General features: G+C 40.3%; 2 protein-coding genes across 4 annotated transcripts in view; both read left to right on the top strand.

Moving 5' to 3' along the window:
* Positions 1 to 7,148, top strand: part of ikbkb (inhibitor of nuclear factor kappa B kinase subunit beta) — a 68,427-nt gene extending 61,279 nt beyond the window's left edge. For all 3 annotated transcript variants that reach the window (XM_048618701.1, XM_048618700.1, XM_048618699.1), the window contains exons 22-23: positions 5,562 to 5,671; positions 6,966 to 7,148. In XM_048618701.1, coding sequence (XP_048474658.1) covers positions 5,562 to 5,648 — 87 coding nt within the window. In that variant the 3' untranslated portion in view covers positions 5,649 to 5,671; positions 6,966 to 7,148. The remainder of the gene's footprint in view (positions 1 to 5,561; positions 5,672 to 6,965) is intronic.
* Positions 7,149 to 8,006: 858 nt separating this feature from the next.
* Positions 8,007 to 18,073, top strand: enkd1 (enkurin domain containing 1). Its single transcript, XM_048618703.1, has 6 exons — positions 8,007 to 8,109; positions 10,610 to 10,703; positions 11,685 to 11,909; positions 14,125 to 14,297; positions 17,247 to 17,396; positions 17,638 to 18,073. The coding sequence occupies exons 2-6, from the start codon at positions 10,619 to 10,621 to the stop codon at positions 17,806 to 17,808; spliced, it is 804 nt and encodes a 267-aa protein (XP_048474660.1). The 5' UTR covers positions 8,007 to 8,109; positions 10,610 to 10,618; the 3' UTR covers positions 17,809 to 18,073.
* Positions 18,074 to 18,260: the final 187 nt, after the last annotated feature.

The raw sequence follows: 18,260 nt of genomic DNA on the forward strand, positions 1-18,260 counted from the left end.
TGGCCTGCTGTGTTCATCCAGCTCCACAACTTGTTATCCAGTCTAATATAACATGTTTTCTGGTTGGTTCAAAATGTGCTGTAACAAACTATACAAAAACACTGTATGACCTCCTTATCAAGGTAATGACTGCTAAAGGGAATTTTACAGTTTTTACGTAGATTAAAATCACCCATGATTATTGTTGCCGTTTTTTTACAAGCATCCATTATTTTATCTTGTACATGTTCTAATCTCTTGAACCAAGATTTTCTCTAACTATTGCAGTATTCGGGATCCATCCAATCCTTGCAGCCATGTTTCCATAAATGGCTGTTGGATCATCTTTATTTACTTCAATATATGCTGTCAATGTATTAATGCATGCAACATTCATGATGATACAGTGCCTTTCGTCTTGTCTTTTTCTGATCTTTGTAGAAAGTAGCTTGATTGTTGCTGTATTCCTCGTCTTCTTTTATTACCTCTGTCCCTTCCTGCCATTCTCTAAAATCACTGTTTTCCTCTCATACCTTGCTTCCATTTGTTAACACAGCACACCTTTCCACATTTGATTCCTTGACTTGACCATTTCATTTAAAAACCTCTCTCCTTCATCAGTTATATGATTCACAAGGACACTGGTCCCAGCATTATGTAGACCGTACCAACGATACAGCCTCCACTTTCCCCAGTCCTGGTGCTAGCACTCCACAAACTGAAACCCACTTCTCCCACATTGGTCTTTAAACTCTTTTGTTTATCTCTTTAATTTTATGTGACCTGAACCATTTTGCACATAGATCAGGTTGAGTGTCTAGCGCCTCATACTTTCTGTGAAGAACTGTTTTCCTATGCTTATTTTTCTACCTATATCATTGGTACCTACATGGACCACAGCAACTGGATCCTCTCCCTCCCACAGCAAGTTTCTCTCCAGCCCCGCCATGTCCCAAACCCTGGAATTGGACAAGCAACACAGCTGTCTAAATTCTCGCACTTCGCTGCAGAAGATGGTGTCACAAAGAAACATAGAAAACAGGAGCAGGATAAGGCCATTTGGCCCTTCGAGTGCACCCCCCCTTTCTTCATGATCATGGCTGATCGTCCAACTCAATCGCCTAATCCTGCTTTCTCCCCGTAACCTTTGGTCCCATTCGCCCCAAGTGCTATATATAGTTGCCTCTTGAATACATTCAATGTTTTGACATCAACTACTTCCTGTGGTAATGAATTCCACAGGCTCATCAGTCTCTGAATGAAGAAATGCCTTCTCATTTCCGTCCTAAGTCATCTACCCCGAATCCTCATACTGTGACCTCTGGTTCTGGACAAATCCACCATTGGGAGCATCGTCCCTGCATCTACCTTGTCCAGTCCTGTTAGAATTTTATAAGTCTGTATGAGATTCCTCCCTCATTCATCTCCCGTGATCTACTATCCCCACTACCACTGCATCTCTTGTCACTCTTCCCACTTGACTGGTTTCCTGTAACACAGTACCATTATTATCTCATCCACTCTGAAGCCCCTATTTTCATCTGAGCAAGCTGAAAGATCTTCAAACCTATTGGAAGATTACTGAAGTTGAGATTCATCTCTGATTCCTTATCTGCCTCACTCATAGTCAGACACTCTTGTCCCTGACCAATGACCAAATCATGAGACCCTATCCTAAGTGGTGTGACTGTCTCCTAATAGAAAGAATCCAGGTTATTTTCCCCCTCCTCAGTACCTCACAGTGTCTGTAATTTATTTGTTTCATATATTGTATTAACATGACCAACAATTTGTTTACTATGTTAAACTTATCATAAAGCCTAATAAAGATTCATAGTTAATCATTTATCCAATTCCATCTTACAAATTCTGTATACGCCAATCTTTCTAGTAGTACATTTCATGTCCTAGCAATCCTGTACACAGTAACAATTGTTATATACATGGCCTGGGATGCTTGTGTTCCCTGTTGCTACAGCCTTGGCTGTGACTTTTTTTTGTTTTAAATCTTTATTGAAAATATTAAGGTAGACTTTACAGTTGCTCCTGTAATTTTTCATTTTTGTAATTCATATTTGTACATACCTTTGCCAACCTGGTAATATTTGGTCTTTGCGTTCAGGAAACTTCCTGAGATTTTTATTCAGGTTTCATCCAAGGCTGGCAAGCTCCAAATTGAAAAACAATGTGAACATTGGCTTTTGCACTCTGCAAACTTTCAGTATAGTTTACTGACTCTATTTCTGGAGAACATGATTAATCAGTTGCCCCCACCAAACCCCACAAGTGCTGCAGTAATGCCCTCTGGTGACCTGATCTTCGTCATCCTGGAATGGTACATTGAGCAAACATTGTGTTTGTGCCTCAGCTCCTTAGACAGCAGAAAGGACATTATTTCTGTCTATGTGTAAATTGGATCACTGAAAAACCTCACACAGTTCTTGTTCTGAGAAGATGTTAGGCAGGGAATGTGCCTCATGTTGGCGCCTTGCTCAAGTTGCAATGGCTGCTGGTGAAAAGAGAATACGTGCAAATGTCTTCTCCATTGCTATGGCTCTGGAAATGATCATGTTACATTGCTATGGCCTCGAATGCTCATTTTTTTTTTTCTGCATGTGTAATTTGTATGAATTGCTCATTTGTTGCTGTTGTATATTTTATTGAAGGCTGCCACATCAACAGACTGCATATTAATCTTCAAACCTTTCCATAAATTTGTTCCCACCGTGTCATTTTAAAAAAAATTGTATTCAGTCATAAATGAGTTTTGGGCATCTCCGGCTGGGCCAACGTTTATTGCCCATCCCTAGTTGCCCTTGAAAATGTGGTGGTGAACTGCCTTCTTGGACTGCTTTATTCAATGTGCTGTGGGTAGTTCCACAATGCCATTAGGGAGGGAATTCCAGGATTTTGACCCAGAAATGACACAGAAGGAATGGTGATATTTCCATATTAGGATGGTGAGTGACTTGGAGGGGAACTCACAAGTGGTTCCATGTGTCTTCCGCCCTTGTCCTTCTAGATGGTTGCGATCATGGGTTTGGAAGGTTTTGTCTGAGGAGCCTTGTTAAATTCCTGCAGTGCATCTTTCATATAGAACACACAGCTTCCCTTCACCCTGAGTTAGAATTTAAATCTCCAAATTCCCCATTGGTAGTAGCAATGGCAGTTCAAATTTAAGACTGCAAGCCACTTTGCTTCAAACTGTTCACAGCACATTGAAGGCGGTTGTACTCTGTTGCTATGAGCTGTGATGTTCCTGCTCTGTTGCTGTGGACATGGAATGTGGATGCTTTGTTCCTATGGCTCAGGGTTCTCGTGTTCTGCTGCTTTGGACGAGAATTTCCATGGTCTGTCGCTATGGGCTAACATTCTCTCTCATGCCATGTTGCTATGGCCTGGGATGCCATGACGGTGATGGGTTGAAGCTCCATGGAACAGCTACTGACATCTTGTGTCCTGTTTCTTTCCTCTTTATCTCTCAGTGGTGAGTGTTAGACACCCAGTTAAGAACAGGAGCTGGGAGTCCCAGGCTCTTTGTTACAAGAAGTGTTTCAAACATCCCCGGACAGGGCTTTAGCTCTGGGGCTTCGGGAGGAGACCTGCTTCTTTGAAAAGGGGATCCTGGTAATGAAAAATCCTCTTTAAAATATATCTGGATGAGGACATTTATCCCTTATAAAAAGATCCTGAAAGTGATGAGCCTTTTTTCACGGAATTCAAATTGTAGAAGTCCTCTTTAAGAACAGTCCCAATGAAAGTCCTCCCTGTTAATTGGATTGTCTTGATGGTAAGACACCCTCCTCAACTGTTGCTCAGTCTCTTCTCCATTTGTGTGTAGGTGGCACTGATGATTATGCTGGAAGAATGAGAAGCATTTCACACATGCTGCGATGTTTAGGTCGTGACAATTTTAAATTTGACTTTGTTCCTTATGGTTGTCACTGCACCCGCAAGAAGAGGCGGATTGTGATTGGAAAGCCGGTGGACTTTATTGATTGGTAGGTACTGCAGTTCCTGGCAGTGAGGATGAAAAAGTGATCATGATGCAGCTTTCACATCCTCGAGATGTCTCGGAGTGCTTCACAAAGAATTTGCTTTTCGATTCAGTCAAACAGCACTGCACACAGCAACATCCCACAGACAGGAATGTGACAAATGACTTATCAAGTGGTTCTGATGGTGTTACCCAGAAGAAAGCCCTTGATTAATTTTTCTTTGAATAGTGCTTGAGGATCTTTTGTATCTAACTGAAAATCCAACAACGCAGTCCCCTTTCACACTACACCAAGGGACCAACTGGATTGTATGTTTAAATCTAGTTCGCTAGGGTTTAAAGCTATGTTCCCCCTATTCAGACAATAACATTGAGCCACTAGAATAAATTTTAAACATATGAAAAAGGACAGAAGAATACAAGCTAACCTATTGAACCTGCCTTATCCTGGCACAGTTCAACGTCTGCAGAACATTGCACCATTCCCAGTTACATGCAGCCATGCAATCTGATAGAAAGGCAAAATAGAACAAAAACCTCAGCCGAATGTGAAAGGGAGATGGCAGTGTAGTGGTAATGTCCCATGTTACAGTCAAAGGCATTGGTTCAAACCCCACAGCTAGTTCACCCATATCCTTTATGAAGAGAAATCTGCTATCCTTACCTGATTTGTTTCACATAAATTCTAAACATGCTGACTTTTAACTACCCCAATAGCCTTGCAAGCTCTTCAGTTCAAGGGCACTAGGGGATGATCAACAATACGAGCTTTACTAACAATGCCAACATCCCATGAAATGACATTTGAAAATTTCGGAGAAGCCTGTTAAATTAAGAATGGTTCCAAGTACCTGACAGGCTCAGAATTAAGATCATTCTGACACCTGGATACTTGAAATCTCACAAAACAGCAAAAAGGATTATGGATATAAATTAAAATGCAAATAAAAGTCAAGTATGTTTAGAAATAAGAAAAAAATTGCTTTTCTAAAAAAAATTGAATACCCTTGATAAAAGGCACTGGAGAAAATTTTGGAGAGATTAGAGAAATGATTGAGTAAATCATGTGGTAATGGATTAGGAATAATTCAGTGTTAATTTTGAAGGCCTGCAGATTTTAATAGTGGCAGGAAAGTTTGAAGTTTTGTAGGCTTACTGATGAGTAAAAGGCCTGCTTTACTTCTGTTGTTAGCATCCTTATGTAGTAATATTCTCTGCAATTACAGAACGATACAGTCATGGTGCTGCAATCAGTCCCACACATTTAGCCAGCCATGGATATAGAGTTGAAGGAGAATGGTGGGAAAAGTACTGTGATTTAAATAACGTTTTCACCCTTTCAACCAAGTGTATGAAGGTCTGCCGTTGTTTGATTAGTAAAGTAAAAAGCAGTTTGGCAATGGAGTGTCTCATCATGGATCTTTTATACCCATTACAGTGTTGTATGAATTCTGACTATCATTCTCCTTCATCATTGTAAATTTCTGTCTGTAATGTTCTGATTCATTGATGCCCAAGTTAAACTCATCATTCCTCTAATGTGAATGCATCTTCTGAATTAGTGTTACTACCTCTCTGTTCCAAGGTGCTGCCTTCAGCATCAGTGCTGCTACAAGACACGAGTAGGAGAAGGTTGCAATCCAATGATCCATTACAGATGGAGCTGCATTGATGGGATCGTGGAGTGTCCTTCAAGTAAGTTTAACTGACAGAGATTTATGTATGTTCAGAACACTGACAAGGGGAAGTGTAGGGCCATAAATAAAGCAAGATGCTAGGCACTTACAAATTCTTTAAGTGAATGACACCTAACGTTAGGGTTACCAGGGGAAGAGGGCAATCTACAGCATATATTGTACCTCCCCTGGAAGGAAAATGTCTATTCTGAGGAAAGAAAGAAAGACTTCCATTTCTTTACAATCTTTCAAAACTTCAGGAAGCCTTAAAGCAGTTCACAGCTAATTTTTGAATTGTAGTCACCGTTATAGTGTTGGGAAATATGTTGGCCAATTTGTGCACAGCAACCTCTTACAAACAACAATCCGATAACTGAACAGGTTGGCTATTAGTTGACGGATAAATATTGGACTGTCACTAGGGAGAACTCCCTGATTTCCCTCAAAATAGTACCATGAGATCTTTCACATGGGATCTTTCCCTGAGGGGGTAATGGTGCCTTGGTTGAATATCTCATCCGAATGTTGGCACATTTGGTAATCCTGCACTTATGGCAGTATAACATTTTATCAAAACTGATAGTACTCTGACAGTGCTCCCTCAGTACTAAATCTCTAGCAGTACAGTATGCTCTCATTGCATCTCTGGCAATGCAGGGCTTCATGAATAATGCCCTTCAGTACTGTGGCACAGGGAGTGTCAGTGCCTCATTAATATTTTGCGCAGAGGGTCTTTGATTCAACAGTTTATTTGAAAGGGTGGAGGAATGGGTTTCTTGTTGATCATGTTTGGACTGCTATTATAGAAATGCAAACAACATATTTATATAGCACCATTAATGTAATGATATGTCTCAATGTATCTGACAGAAGTATTATTAAATAAAATGAGTCACCAAATCACACAAGGTGAAATTAGATTAGAGGACCAAAAGATTTGCCAAAGAGTTTGTTTTTAAGGAGTGCCTAAAAGGAGGAGAGTGAGGTAGAGTTGTGGAGAGGTAGTGGATGTAATCTTTCTGTAGAAAACCTGGGATTGTTTAATTACAAAAAATACTGCAATGGATCTGAAACTGTAAAGAGTGAGTTTGTCTCACATAATGTTTATTGTAATCATAACATAATGTACTACCTTTTCTGTGTTGGAACCATGAAACTTCTCAATATGACCCTACCCATAAGGCATTGCTGATCTGGGGAAAAATAGCTATTTAGAAAATTAGCTATTTCTAGAACCTCTTTTGTTTAAAAAAAAAATTGTTGAATTCCACTCTATGATGGCCATTTCTGAACAGTTTTTCCTTACCATTCAGGACCCAAGGCAAACTTGTGCCACATAGCCAGGTGCACATGTGACTACTATCTGGCCCTCTGTCTGCTCCCATTCCCAGTTTGGGAGAAGTACAAGAATCACCCATTGAAACATTGTTCCAAAGATATACAGTGTTTTTAACCACCTAAAGAGGAATGGAAACAAAAATAAAGACTTTCAGAATATTAATTCTATTTCTGTGTGCAGTCTGTCATCTGCTAATCTGTCTGAGTGTTTGACATGACAATGAGGAGCTGCTAACGTATCAACTCAAAATGGAGAAGAACATAATGAATGAACAGCGTGTCTCCTACTCTGTCTAAGTCTGAAGCGACCTTTTGTAAACGATGTCTCTGTGTGACATGCTTCACAGTAAAAGGATCCAAGTGGGGACAGTGGTGGGGAAGTGAACAGGAGAGATACATCAACTGGTAAAATAAATTATGTGGTTAAAAAACGGTTAATCCATGGACGATGCACAGCCTGCCTTAGCATTATCTTAACTCACGATCATTCAATAATATTATGAATGACTACCTGACCTTACAATCTATTGTATAGCGCCTAGACAACTAGTCTTACTTAGCCTTAATGATGAATATAACTTCTGAGTGTGATGGGAAATGAATGATTGGGCTTGGGAGTATTCTGCATTTTAAAAGCCTGCCGAAAATGCCTTTTTCCTCGGTCTCTAGGGTAAAGAAAGTGTCTGCCTTTGGAGAACGTGAGGGATAAAGGAATATCGTGAGGTGAAACTAAAGAAGTGTCTGATACACAGTGAGCATTTCCCTGTCACTCACGGTGAGACTCCATGAGTATTAATTATCCCGATAATACTATAGGCTGATATTCACAGTGAAGCTTGATATAACACCCTGATGTTGACACTGAAACCGAATACTATATGCTAATATTCACAGTGAGATTCGGTATAAGATCCCGATTATCACGTAGAAACTCAATGAATATGTCATGCATTTTGACAGTCAAAGGCAGAAGTAGCCAATATTACAGAGCATGATTTATGGCGGGACCACGTGAAGGACGCGGTTGCCGTGGTGACGGAGGTGACGCAATGACGTTGCGTTTGCGTGTCTTCAAAGTGGCGTACGCATGCCCGGGGACGGTTGGAAAGTTGGAAGAAGGTGAGTTAGTGGCTGTTGCGCTTTTTGGTTGTATTCCCAGCTGGGGTGGTCCTGATTGTGAATCCTTTAGGGCTTACATTGGAGGCCCCTTACTGATTCCAGCCTGTCTTCCGTTCCTCCCCAAGCAAACAGGAGTCCTAACCAGACTACTGCTGATTGCAACTTGTCTCCCTAGTGATACACTGGATTCTGACAATGGTAGGCTCTGCCCAACACTGCAAAAGTGTTTTCCAGCCCAATAACTCCAGCACTGATTCTCGCAAGGAACCAAGATGGGAACAGGTTTTTAGACCCAGCAATCAAACAGGGTTAGAAGAGTGGGTTCTTGAACTGTGTTGTCCAAGGCTCCTTATGAGGGGCAAATGACCCTTTGAACTACCCATCGGTTCTACCCCAACCACTGTGTTTCCCACCGCAAAAACACTCGTTAGAATTAATGGGAAGAATTAAACTGCTTCTGATGAGATGCCAATGAGTAGACATGCAGGACTATGCTAGATAGCTGTATTTGGCCCTCATACAGCTATTCCTCTTATCATTTAGCCCCACAAATGTTGAAAATCCAATTTCTTGGTGACATAAATTGTTCTTATAAAACTAGCTGTTGCATGCACTTGTGACGTTTTGTGTTATGTACATGGGAGTGGTCTGGTTGCCTGATGTCACATGAGTGATGGAGATGAAAGTTTAGCCTGTTGCCTTGTGTGACCCCAGCCATTGTGTTGCATTTTCAACTAGTTGGTGGATGAAAGATCCTTGTGGACAACCAGTGGTCTGGGAGCCATACTTTGACAACCACTGTCCTGTAAGGGTTTTCTGAGGAGGAATGATATGATCAAATCACAATAAATTTCAGTGTGGTGCAGATTATCTAGGCCTTTGGATTAAGCAAAGTCACTTTTGTAAATAGGTTTGTTGTTTAAAGTAGATTGGGAAATTACATAAAAAATATATTAATGCATAAGCAATGGCAATGTGTAAGAAGAATTTCCTCCCAATGAATGTACAGTCCTTCAAGGAATAAAACACCACTGGAAAACGCTCCCATTTATGGCACAGTAATGAAGTTAATATAGTGCTGTATTAGATTCAAAGAAGCAGCTTGCAATGTTACCAAAAAGGATGGCATGAACCAGAGGATTTTAAAAATCAGGAAAACCTGACCAAAAATGTGGTAGAGGATGAAAATAGAATGGGAGAAAGCTTGTAAAAGCTTTTCTAAGAATGCTATAAGAGATCAGTGGAAGTAAAATTGACGTCAAAGACAGGAGAAATTACAATGAAATTAACAAAATGTTGAAATATTTTCTGTACCTGACTTCATAATGGATGCCATAAGAGGAATAATCAAAATATTTGGAAACCTAAGGTTTAATGAGAGTAAGGAACTAAATTAGTTTAAAATAGTAAAGACATCATAGGGTTTAAAAAGAGGAGCTGCAAAATTATTAGAAGTGTTGGTTTTGATTTTCCAGTATTATTAGATTTTAGCACTGGCCCTGTGGATTGGGGAGTAGCAAATATGACTCTGCTATTCAGGAAGGGAATGAGAGAGAAAACTTAAAACTAAAGGCAAATTAGGTGTGTTAGCTGATGCTGTAGATCCAGAGACAAATCAAAAAAGGCAACTTACTCAAAGATTAAGAGTTAAGGAGAATCAAAGGAATTTGAGTGTGATGTTCATGTGCACAGATCAAAACTAGTCAACAGGTTTTAGAAGTAATCCAACAAGATTAATGAAATCTTTATCTAAAGTTAGCGTAGTGAGGAACAGATCCTTTAGTTGTAAAGAGTTCACTCAAAGTATTGTATTCAATTTTGGGCCCTGTGCCTCAGGTGAGATTTAAGCTATGTGGAGTTACCTAGAATTTACAGTGAAGTTTTTTTTTTCAGGCTCACATTGATGTTTCTACTCCAAATGCCCTTCCTCCCACCTGTCATCCTATCAGTGTGACTTCCTATTCCTTTCTCCCTCATACATGTATCTGTCTTTCTCTGAAATATATCTGTCCTATTCACCTTAATCATTTCATGTGATCTCAAATTTCACTTTTCTGAGTATAAATGTTTTTCTTGAATCTCTTGTTGAATTTATATTAGTAACAAGCTGGTAGATCCAATAACATTGCTACAGGGAATCTATTATGTCTGCTGGGGACCCAAAAAGGCATGATCTTAAAATTATAGCATTTAGACAGGAAATCAGGATATATGGTTTTGTATGAAGTGTTGAATAAATCTTCAATTCTTTCTTCTAAAAGGTAACCCTGGAGATCAATCGATATTTTCAACACAGAAATTGGAATTTTCTTTTGTAAGCCAAGGTTTTTGAGTGTCAGGAAACAAACAGGAAAATGAATTGAGGCACAGTTCAGACATAATCTAATTAAATGGTAGAACAGGCTTGAGGGACTGAGTGGCCGCCTCCTATTCCTATGTTCCTCCTTTTCTTCTTTTTCAATTAAACTATTTTGACATAGCTCTGTTTCTGTATTGCTAGGTAACCAAGATGTCCGAGGGTCCCTCCAAGATATCTGGTCCCATTCCACCAGACCCAACACTATTCCCAGATTTCTACAAGCGTCCGCTGTCAGGTGAGGCTTTACCTGTTTTCCAGTGAAGTGCTTCCATCTTCCTTTTACGTTGTTGGTTGAATTTCCTATTCTCACCTGGGAGGAAACAAAGTTGAAAGAAGTATTTCTGCATGCAATGATCCTTGCCCTTTTGCCCATTCTGTGCACTGGAAATCTGTGCGTGGATTAAGGAAGTCTGAAAGAACAAAATGAAGAAAAATGTCTTTACCTTGTTACTTCTCAAGCAGAGTTGTTGTGCAGATGCAGTACACTCCTAGAAACTTGGGAAAATAACAAGTTGGAATCTAACTGAAAGTTTTAAGTCTTGTTATATTTATAATAATTGGACATCCTATTAATACTAGGATGAAATTCAGTCGAGAACTAGGTGCAAGTAATTGGGTGAGTGAATATTCATATTCCGTAATTATTAGCCTAATATTGAATATTTCACGGTACCTGATTAATAGCAGATATGATATTTATTTGATTCTGATTTGTGCCTTTGTTTTGAGTTATTCCTAAAATTGATCTCACAGGATGACTGGGAAAAGGTGATAATTGTTTTATCATTAATTATCCTGACCATGGTTTGTTGTACGGTGAGTGATCTCAGGAGCTTTGTGATAACACTTAACACGCTCAATAATCTTGCAGGATATCTTGAAATGTGATGAATCAACCAATTGTTTAACTGAGAATTTGACAATCTTGGAGCAAATATTAGGCACTTTGTGATTTGACATTGGAAAATTAGTTCCTATTTCTCCTCCGTGATGAGAGTCAAATTTACCTAATGTTGTTCTACGCCTGCAAAACTGAGCTTAGTAAAGAGGGGAAAGGGTAATGATAGTTTTCACTTCTTGTAATTGTTCAGTGACAATTTTGGAAGCTGATATGATCAATTCAGCATGAAGATCCTCATGGCTGAATGATCAATTTACAAGTTGTACATGCAGAGCGACACGCCTACTTATTTTTGTCTTCTGTTTTTGTCTGCAGCTCGGGGTCGGCTAGAAGGGAATAGCTTAAAACTAGACTTCCTTTTGGGACCATTAGCCCCTGATCCCACCTTGTACCCCTCATGCTACAGTGCCCGCCCATCGCGGCCAGGTCCTCGTGTGCGTTCGAATGCCAGAGAGATCCTGGAGAGAGGGCAAAGGGGCTCTGTCGGCATGCTGCTGCAGCTGGAAGGAGCGTCATTGCATCGACCATTGTCACCAAAAAGTAAATGGATCTGTATACTGTGTTGTTTCTGGGGAATGACTTTGATGAATTAGCATCAATCAGGATTGGAATCTTGCCAGTCCAAAACTACAATTAAATTCTGGGATTAAGTGGAGATATTGTATTGATGTGCTTTATTTTTATAAGAGATAGTAGGAACTGCAGATGCTGGAGAATATTAGATAACAAGGTGTAGAGCTGGATGAACACAGCAGGCCAAGCAGCGTCAGAGGAGCAGGAAAGCTGACGTTTCGGGCCTAGCCTCTTCTTCAGGAAATGTCAGCTTTCCTGCTCCTCTGACGCTGCTTGTCCTGCGGTGTTCATCCAGCTCTACACCTTGTTATCTCTGCTTTATTTTTATGTTAAGATCTACTTTACAGTAGAGGCTGTTGGCAGCCATTGTTCTGTTGCTTGTAGATTATGTTGGCTGATTTCTCAGTTGAATGGAATAAAACAGTGCTCTGGCAAACCAGGAGCCAGTTTTGCAGTGACGATTTCAAGGTATTTTTGGTTCCGACTGTGCAACTGCTGTGTCTTGACTCAGACATCAATTAAAAACAGTATATCTATCTTTTACTGACCTCACTGATCATGATGATTACTGGGAGGAGGGGAAAATAGTTTTAAAGAGGGAATTTCAGTGTTTAGAGTCTAGGTAGCCAGAATTCGAGGAGCATAGAAATAGGGAGAAGAGGCCAGAGTTGGAGGAGCACAGAAATAAGGAGCTATGGAATGACATATTTTGCTGGGAAGATTGAGGAAGGGCAGTATAAACTAAAGGTTGCAGTTTGGAGGGGGCTACAGGAGCACAAGGACTGGAGATATATGTGCACAAATCATTGAAAGTGGTATGGCAGGTTGAAAAAGTGGTGTACAGATTATTGGACTTTATAAATTGAGGCATAGAAGACAACAGGAAAGAAGTTTGTGGTGAACATTTTGAAATACTGTTTTAACCTCAACTGGAGCATTATGAGGAGAATGGAATATCAAAGAAGGTATGTTTTGCAATAATTTTCAGGGCATTGAAGAAACCATATATCTAGAATATTGTATACAGTCTTCTTATTTAGGACTGGATATAATTGCACTAGAAGCAATTCAGAGAAGATCCATTTGATTTATTTCTGTTTATATGGAAAATTTGGATGGGTTAGATAATTTTGGGGCAGCACGGTGGCTCAATGGTTAGCACTGCTGCCTCACAGCACCAGGGACCCGGGTTCGATTCTACCCTCGGGTGACTGTGTGGAGTTTGCACATTCTCCCCGTGTCTGCGTGGGTTTCCTCCCACAGTCCAAAGATGTGCAAGCTAGGTGGATTGGCCATACTAAATTGCCCACAGTGTTCAGGGATGTGTAGATTAGGTGGGTTATAGGGGGATGGGTCTGGGGTGGGATGCTCCGAGGGTTGGTGTGGACTTGTTGGGCCGAAGGGCCTGTTTCCACACTGTAGGGATTCTATGATTCTATTTGTCCACTGGAGTTTAGAAGAATGAGGAGAAATCCTGAGTGAACTTGACAGGGTGGATACTAAAAGGATACCTGCAAGAGAGACTAGAACGAAGGGACACAGTTTAAAAATAAGGAGTCACGAATGTATGACAGATGAGATGAATTTTTTTACATCAGAGGGTTGTAAATCTGTGGAATTCTCTTCTCTAGAGAGTGGTGAAGGCAGAGTCACTGAATAATTTTAAGACTGAGGTAGATAGATTATTAATAAAGAAGAAATCAAAGAGTCTTGGGGTCGACAGGAAGTTGGAGTTGAGGCATTGCTGAAATCAGCCATGATCTTAAGGAAAGGTGAAACTGGCTCTTGGAACCAAATGGCTTCCTAATTCATGGTTTGCATAATTCTATCTGAAAGGTCACTAGCACTTAACATGAAAATATTTACAAAAACTCACATGAAAAACAGTCAAAATTCAATGCCTGGTTTGTTAATTTGATGATGTGGAGATGCCAGTGTTGGACTGAGGTGGACAAAGTCAGAAGTCACACAACACCAGATTATAGTCCAACCAAGTGACTTCACCTGACGAAGGAGCAGCGCTCTGAAAGTTTGTGATTTCAAATAAACCTGTTGTTGAGTGACTTCTGACTTTGTTAATTTGATTCATGAAAATCAGTAGACCTCCTGATGGTTTTTTCCTCATTTGCTAGATAATCTGGACTCTTGGACTTCAATTCACAGGAATCTCGTTTCTCCTTAGAGAAAGAACTGAAAGATCATGAAAAGGAGAATGTGAGGCGCATGCGGGAGATACAGAAGAAATGCAGGGAGAAGGACCAAGAGCGAGAACTGAGTGGCCCCAAACCTGTTAAAGCGCTTTGGAAGTCCCAGAAATATGAATCCATTCCTTCAAAAGTGATGACACAGTTACAGGTAGACTTGAGCTCGTCATGAAGACAATACTGCACTGTTAGTAAAATATTGGGATGAGTTTCCTAATGACTTGAGGACAAATGCACAAGACGGTTCGGACCAATTTGCACAAAACATGTTTTCTGTATGCAACATTTATTATTCCCGGTCAGAATTACAAAGGTGCCTCTCATCTTGGTTGCAATACTCCTGTGGTTAAATAGACTCACTATAATGATTCACTTATGAGGAATAGCTCCTTGAGTAAGGTTAAAAAAAACCTGGTGTGTTCAGTAGAGAAATTTGGCAAAACAGAGTTGCAGTTGGAGATAAGACTTGAAGGACAACACAGTCCTATTTGGAAAACAAAGTCAGGGAGATCTATAAATACTGAGCAGATAAGGCTGTATTCGTTGATGAACAGAGATTGAAAAGTTGACAAGATTTTAAGATCTCTTTTCATAATCCTAAGAGGTGGAAAGTTGTTTGACCGACACAGTTCTTCACAAATGCAGGCTGACTCTTGAGGACTTCTGGTGTTTTTGTTACATTTGTAGATTTTCAATGTCTTAGGATTCTGCACCTGTTTTATAGTCTGTTTTTGTGTGGTTGTTAATTTTACTTTCATTCATTTGTTGGATGTGGGCATCGCTAGCTGGTCAGCGTTTATTGCCGTCCGAGTTGCCCTTGAGAAGGTGGTGGTGAACTGCCTTCTTCAACCGTTGCAGTCCACTTGCTGTGGGTTGACCCATAATGCCATTAGGGAGGGAATTCCAAGATTTTGACACAGCAACAGTGAAGGAACAGCGATAAATTTCCAAGTCAGGAAGGTGAGTGGCTTAGAGGGGAACTTGAAGCTGGTAATGTTCCCATGTATGTGCTGCCCTTGTCCTTTGAGGTTGAAGTGGTCGTGAGTTTGAAAGTTGCTGTCTGAGAATCTTTGAATTTCTACAGTACATATTGTAGATAGTACACACTGCTGCTATTGAGCATCAGTGGTGGAAGGAGTGGATGCTTGTGGATGTAGTGCCAATGAAGTGGGCTGCTTTATCCTATATGGTGTCAAACTTCTTGAGTGTTGTTGAAACTGCTTTTATCTAGGCAAGGGGGTAGTATTCCATCACACTCCTGACTTGTGCTTCGTTGATGGCGGACAGGCTTTGGGGAGTCGGGAGGTGAATTACTCACCACATAATTCCTAGCCTCTGTACCTGCTCTTGTAGTCACTGTGTTTATGTGGCATATCTAGTTGATTGTGGGGATTCAGTCATGGTAACACCATTGAAGGACAAGGACAGTGGTTAGATTATCTGTTATTGATGATGGTCATAGCCTGGAATTTGCATGGCCTGAATGTTATTGCCACTTGTCAGCCGAAGCCTGGATATTGTCTAGATCTTGTTGCATTTGAACATGGACTGCTTCAGTATCTTAAGAGTCATGAATGGTGCTGAATATTGTGCAATCATCAGCGAACATCCCTACTTCTGACTTTATGATGAAGGGAAGGTCATTGATGAAGGAGCTGAAGATAGTTGGGCCTAAGACACCATGTTCCTCAGGGTACTGAGGAACTCCTGCAGAGATGTCCTGGAGCTGAGATTTCTGACCTCCAACAACCACGACCATCCTCCTATGTATGACACCAACGAGTGGAGAGTTTGCCCCCAGATATCCATTGATTTCAGTTTTGCTCAGGCTCCTTGATTTCACATGTGGTCAAATGCAGCCTTGATGCTATTACTGTCACCTCATCTTTGGAATTCAGCCCTTTTGTCCATGTTTGAACCAAGGCTGTAATGAGGTCAGGAGCTGAGTGGCCCTGGTGGAACCCAAACTAGGCATCACTGAGCAGGTTATTGCTGAGCAGATTCTGCTTGATAGCACTGTTGATGACATCTTCCATCACTTTACTGATGATTGAGATAGACTGATGGGGCAGTAATTGGCTTTGTTGGATTTGTCCTGCTTTTTATGTGCAGGATGTTCCTGGACAACTTTCTACATTGCTGGGTAGATGCCAGTAATAATAGCAAATAAATTACTCTGGACTAAACTGCAAAATACTTCATAAGTTTATTTTGCCATGAAAGTGGTGAGGAATGTTCATTCATGTTTAGAAAGCAGTTTTAACATTTGTGTGAAATCTTTGAAACCACATTGATGTTTCATACTTTTCTGTTTTACAACATTTTGTTTCCAAATTTGTGAACAGACATTTTTTGTATGCTGATTCTTTTTTTCCTGAATAATAATTTTGCTGGCTGCAAGAAAGCTTCTTCATCCCTTTCCTGCCATCATGGGGAGAATCCTCCAACTTTCTGAAATCCGGAATAAAGGGACTAATGGACAGCAGTGTCACTGCTTTTTTTGCTTTTTAGATTATGTGGTCATTCGATTGACAGATTTTATTTTACTTTTCAAAAGTGAACTTTAAATATTGAAATTGTTATTTGGAGCCAATTGAATTCCCTCCATACAAGGATGGAGCTGCATCTCTCCCATCTCTTAACTTCCTGCAGGATGAGATACAGTTGCAGGAACTATACAATGTAAGGAAAATATTGTGGATGTTGTAAATCTGAAATAAAACACAAGGTGCCAGAAAAACCCATTGGGTCTGGTGCACCAATGGAGAGAGTTAATGTTTCAAGTCTGATGTGACTTTTGTTCAGAACTGAAAGGGGTTAGAAAATAATGGTTTTTCTCCTCTTGACAGAGGGAGAAGAGGAGTAAGTGGAACAGGTTGTGATGGTCCCAAGAGCAAAAGACAATGGGGTTGCTCATGGTGCTGAAGGAGAAATTAACGTGTGAACTTTGTGCATATAAATGTATGAAAATGAGTCCGTTGTACTGCAGATGCATTAGCTTCGTAATGTATTGCTAGATTTTCCAAAGCACACACAGGAAGCGTGATCTATTTTGCTTCTTTTCCATTTTCTTTTCAAATCATTTGCTGTTTGTCCTTAGGAGAGTTCACCCCCCCAACATTCTGAAAGTCAACATTATCTTAAAGCACACTCAAGATGTGGGTCAGGTGTTTGCCCAAAGAGATCCTTGTCACCAAGTCCACCAAAATCAGAGAGTTGTGCTGAAGTAGTGGAAGATGCCAGCAGAGAGGTGAGGATAGACTTGGTCCAAATTCACCTTCAAATTTGTGATTGCACTTAAAAAAAAAAAAAACAACTTATTGTCTAAAGCATCATAAAGCCATGAAAGTTATTGTATAAATGCAAGCATTTTACTTTTTGCACCTAATGATGTCTCAATTCAGATTTCCTGATTTCAATTGTCCACTTTTCTGGCATTTTTTAAAATGTAAATTATCAGTTACCAATCTCCTTGTTGTTTTCTTTTCAAGATTCATGTCAAAGGTGTTAATGTTGATTTTGTAAAGCACAATGCTCAGAATGCAAGGAGAATGCCAGTGCGACGCTCCAAATCTCTGCAGTCACTTGCCGAAGTGCTTGATAGGAAAGCGAAGGAACAACAGGAATATATAAGCAAGAACAAAGGCCAGCTTCCTCAGTAGTAAGCAGGGACTATTGGTATATTTTAAACTTTACTAAACCTTTTGCTTTCTATCTTATCTTCTGCAGTAATTTATTTAAATCAGTCTGGTACTACTGCAACACGATGTGCATTCTTTTTATTCCAGAGACTGTCCCTGTCTCACCTTAAACTTCCATCTCTCCATCACAGCCTTCAGCATTTCTCCACTTTATGCTGTCTTTGTCACTGTTCTTCTTAAATTTTGTTGTCATTCTAAAACGCGAAATCCAATTTCTTAGATGTGCTTCTTCATCTTTGCATCTCAATATGTTAAAATCAACTCTTGATTGCAGAGATAGTAGGAACTGCAGATGCTGGAGAATCTGAGATAACAAGGTGTAGAGCTGGATGAACACAGCGGGCCAAGCAGCATCAGAGGAGCAGGAAGGCTGACGTTTCGGGCCTAGACCCTTCTTCTGAAGAAGGGTCTAG

This window comes from Rhincodon typus, chromosome 40, assembly GCF_021869965.1.
Source record: "Rhincodon typus isolate 14 chromosome 40, sRhiTyp1.1, whole genome shotgun sequence".
Lineage (NCBI taxonomy): Eukaryota > Metazoa > Chordata > Chondrichthyes > Orectolobiformes > Rhincodontidae > Rhincodon > Rhincodon typus.